Below are 2,954 nucleotides of genomic sequence, written 5' to 3'. Positions count from 1 at the left end.
CGGACAATATATTACTGTATGTTTATCACACCATTGTAACTCTACCGGGACCTCGCTGCATCCGCTCTCTCTGTATTTTTAACACCGGTCCGATCCGGATGCTGGAGGCATGGACATTTGCGTCGTCACAGGAAACTCTTGCAGGCATGTGTCCTTTCAGAAGCATGTCACTTAGACGAATATGGCTTCCACACAACTACCTCTGAGGCCACTAAGGGGGCGCTAGTCTAGAAAACCGAGTAGGAGAAACAGTAACAGACTGAATGCTATGCATGAACTCAATCTGCACGTTGTCTTTTCTCTTCTTCACCATGTTCTCCTTCACGGCCTGACCATCCATCGTTCACTGACTTGCTGCCATTTGACATTCCAGCTCGTTGCCCTTTAAACTTTAACTCTCTTAGTTATTGGAACTGTTAAGCTGAAACACAAACTGATCAAAGCAATAAGCAAAAATGCTACGCCGGTAAAAGTCTTCCAACAATGAATGTAGTTATTGGTTGACAAATGATGGCACTTATTTTGTTTTCTAATTTAATGTACACCTCTATTTGACCTTTTTGAAGAGATGCAATGGCTAAAATTAGGTCACATGACTAACGTTAATTTATTTGTTTCAATAAAGCTCTTTGGACTGTATCTTGGCTTTGACCTCTTTTTTTTTTTGGTCAGAACTTCTCTAATCGGTAGTGAGCAATGCGTGACTTTTATCAAACTTGTGTTGTTGGGGTTGAAGCCAAGTGGCAAGAATTTAAATCATTTTGATCCCTGCAACTGGTGCTTTCGGTATATTCTTTATTGTTTGAACTCTACTAACATTTCTCTCAATGAGAATTTCCAGTCATTTTCTGACAAAGTAGGTCTCCCACACCGTAAAAGTGTTGGAACAAAGTCACGTGTCGTTTGATGGGGTCGACTACCAAATAGGCAAAGGTCTGCTCCTCTTCTCGTCGTCCTGGGTAGCATGGACCGGACTCGTCCTGCGGAGGATCAGCGACATGACGTGTGTAAACCAGGAGGAAAATTTATTCTGATTCTGAATTTTAACACATAAATATTTTCATTAGTTAATCAGGTATCCTCTAATGTCTTTTCTCATCATCCAACTAAATGTTTTTTAAATGACGTTTGTGCACTAGTATGTATTCAAACTTCATCAGAATACACAACATTATAGAGCCACTTACGTGGGCACAGACTTTGAGGACTGTCGAGACGACGCTGATCGTCTCAGTCTCTGGATCCTTCTGAACGCTGCATAGGAGAGGACATAAGTGTGAGCTCATTAGTAAATCAGGATGAGATTGACCTTATCAATAATTGTTTTTGTGTCTGCTGGCACAACACTGCAAAGATCAGACTCCGCCCACCTGATCAGGTCTTTGTAGATTTGCTTTGCGATGCAGAGGTAAGGATCGACGCTGTCTTCATACTGGCAGAGCGTTCCTCCGAAATAGAGGTGCTTGAAGAGGCGAAAGAGAAACTCTCCTCGCTCCTCTGGCCCAAACACGTCGTAGTGCTCAGAGTCCTCGTCCTGCACCATCTTTAAGAGCAGAGGAAGGTTTCGTGAAAGAAACTAGAGACAGGCAGATGGATGAATCAGAAACAGGAGTGACCTGTCTGAGTTTGTCATCGTAGCCGTAGGTGTCATGAATGTATTTAGCCACATGTCCAGTGGGAAGCACGATCCCACAAGAGTAGACCGGGTCAAAGAGCTCCATGGAGACTCTAGTGCACGGCACTGACTCCACGTCAACAGACAACACTGGCTTGTCTACAGCAAACACACAAACATACAAAGAAGTCAAAAACATTGCACTGGCTGCCATTCTCTTGTAAAGCTGATGAAATGAATATCCAATTAGTATAAAGGCTTTTTCGGGGAGAGTGTCGTACCGAGAGGAACCCGGGCCCCAGCATTCATGGGCAAACTGGATACCACATCAGGATCCGTGAAGAAACACTGCATATACAAAACAATCAACGGCGGCTGAATACAAACATACAGTACTAATTATTTGTATTCATTTTTCTAGTGTAAATGGTATAATCTCACTCTCATTTAGTCTCCCTTATTATACAATGGTTACAAAAAGTTATCATCCTGCAATATAGTTTATAATTATGTTTTTTTTCTTACCATTGCAAGTTTTTCACTGTTGTAAGGGTAAAATGTTTGGTCAAAGCTGTAAGACTGAGCTGAAATCCTCCCCAGCATGGACCTGAAATGAATACATAGGTTCAATAAAAAGCCAAAGCTAAAAACAGACAGAAGACAATGATGTTTAGGTTGATTACATTCCTGCTGTCACCATTTCATTAAAAGCCTTAAAGTGTCTTTGTCCTGTAGGAACAAGAACTTCTTGGAGTGAAGAGGATGAAAAGAATAAGTTCGCTCAAACTCGTATTCCACTCCTGCCATTTTTCTTCGATTGCCAATAACCTGCGAAAACGGAATAAGTGTTTGCTCCTGTTCGCGAAAGAGGAGCAGGTTTGTATGCGTTTAGAAGCCAATCAGCGGCGACGGTGCTCAATATCAGCCAATAAGCACCTCGTATATTCGCGTCGTTCGGGTTACGCCAAATAATGATAGAGTGGCCATCTTCGTTTTACAACTAGCTTAGAAGTTCTGTGTACTTGTTTCCAAGACAACGATGTTAGCTAACCAATCAAACAAGTAGCTGACAGGAATCTACTGTAAGCGCGAGCTTGTGATTGGTTTCTCGGTGACGTAGCATAAATAAACCGCTAGATGGTGATGTTTACAGAGAACTGACATGTAAGATACATCTGCAGTGCAGTAAGATACTATGTGTGGTAAAAGTTGGTTTAATTACAATATGAATGTAAATAATTATTCAAATCCAAACAGAAATGTCACAAGAAAAACAACCTTGAAAGCAGAGTGATTTCAAATAAAATAATCATTTAACGTACAGCATTCACTTATTATT

General features: G+C 41.2%; 1 protein-coding gene across 1 annotated transcript; it reads right to left on the bottom strand.

Moving 5' to 3' along the window:
* Window positions 1–824: 824 nt before the first annotated feature.
* Window positions 825–2,422, bottom strand: cfap300 (cilia and flagella associated protein 300). The gene is made up of 7 exons (XM_068747545.1): window positions 2,313–2,422; window positions 2,141–2,222; window positions 1,897–1,963; window positions 1,617–1,774; window positions 1,371–1,543; window positions 1,188–1,254; window positions 825–980 (listed from the first exon to the last, which is right to left on the bottom strand). The coding sequence occupies exons 1-7, from the start codon at window positions 2,420–2,422 to the stop codon at window positions 825–827; spliced, it is 813 nt and encodes a 270-aa protein (XP_068603646.1).
* Window positions 2,423–2,954: the final 532 nt, after the last annotated feature.

This window comes from Brachionichthys hirsutus, chromosome 13 (genome assembly GCF_040956055.1).
Source record: "Brachionichthys hirsutus isolate HB-005 chromosome 13, CSIRO-AGI_Bhir_v1, whole genome shotgun sequence".
Lineage (NCBI taxonomy): Eukaryota > Metazoa > Chordata > Actinopteri > Lophiiformes > Brachionichthyidae > Brachionichthys > Brachionichthys hirsutus.
Note: the sequence above shows the minus strand (reverse complement) of the source record. Positions and strands in the feature narration are given on the sequence as shown.

Bases quoted from the DNA above. Each gene is read 5' to 3' on its own strand.
- cfap300 (XM_068747545.1), bottom strand. From the start codon at position 2,422: ATGGCAGGAGTGGAATACGAGTTTGAGCGAACTTATTCTTTTCATCCT. The intron at 1,775-1,896 runs GTACGACACTCT...TGTTTGCTGTAG, and splicing joins TGGGGCCCGGGTTCCTCTCG to ACAAGCCAGTGTTGTCTGTT. The intron at 1,255-1,370 runs GTGGGCGGAGTC...TCTCCTATGCAG, and splicing joins ATCTACAAAGACCTGATCAG to CGTTCAGAAGGATCCAGAGA.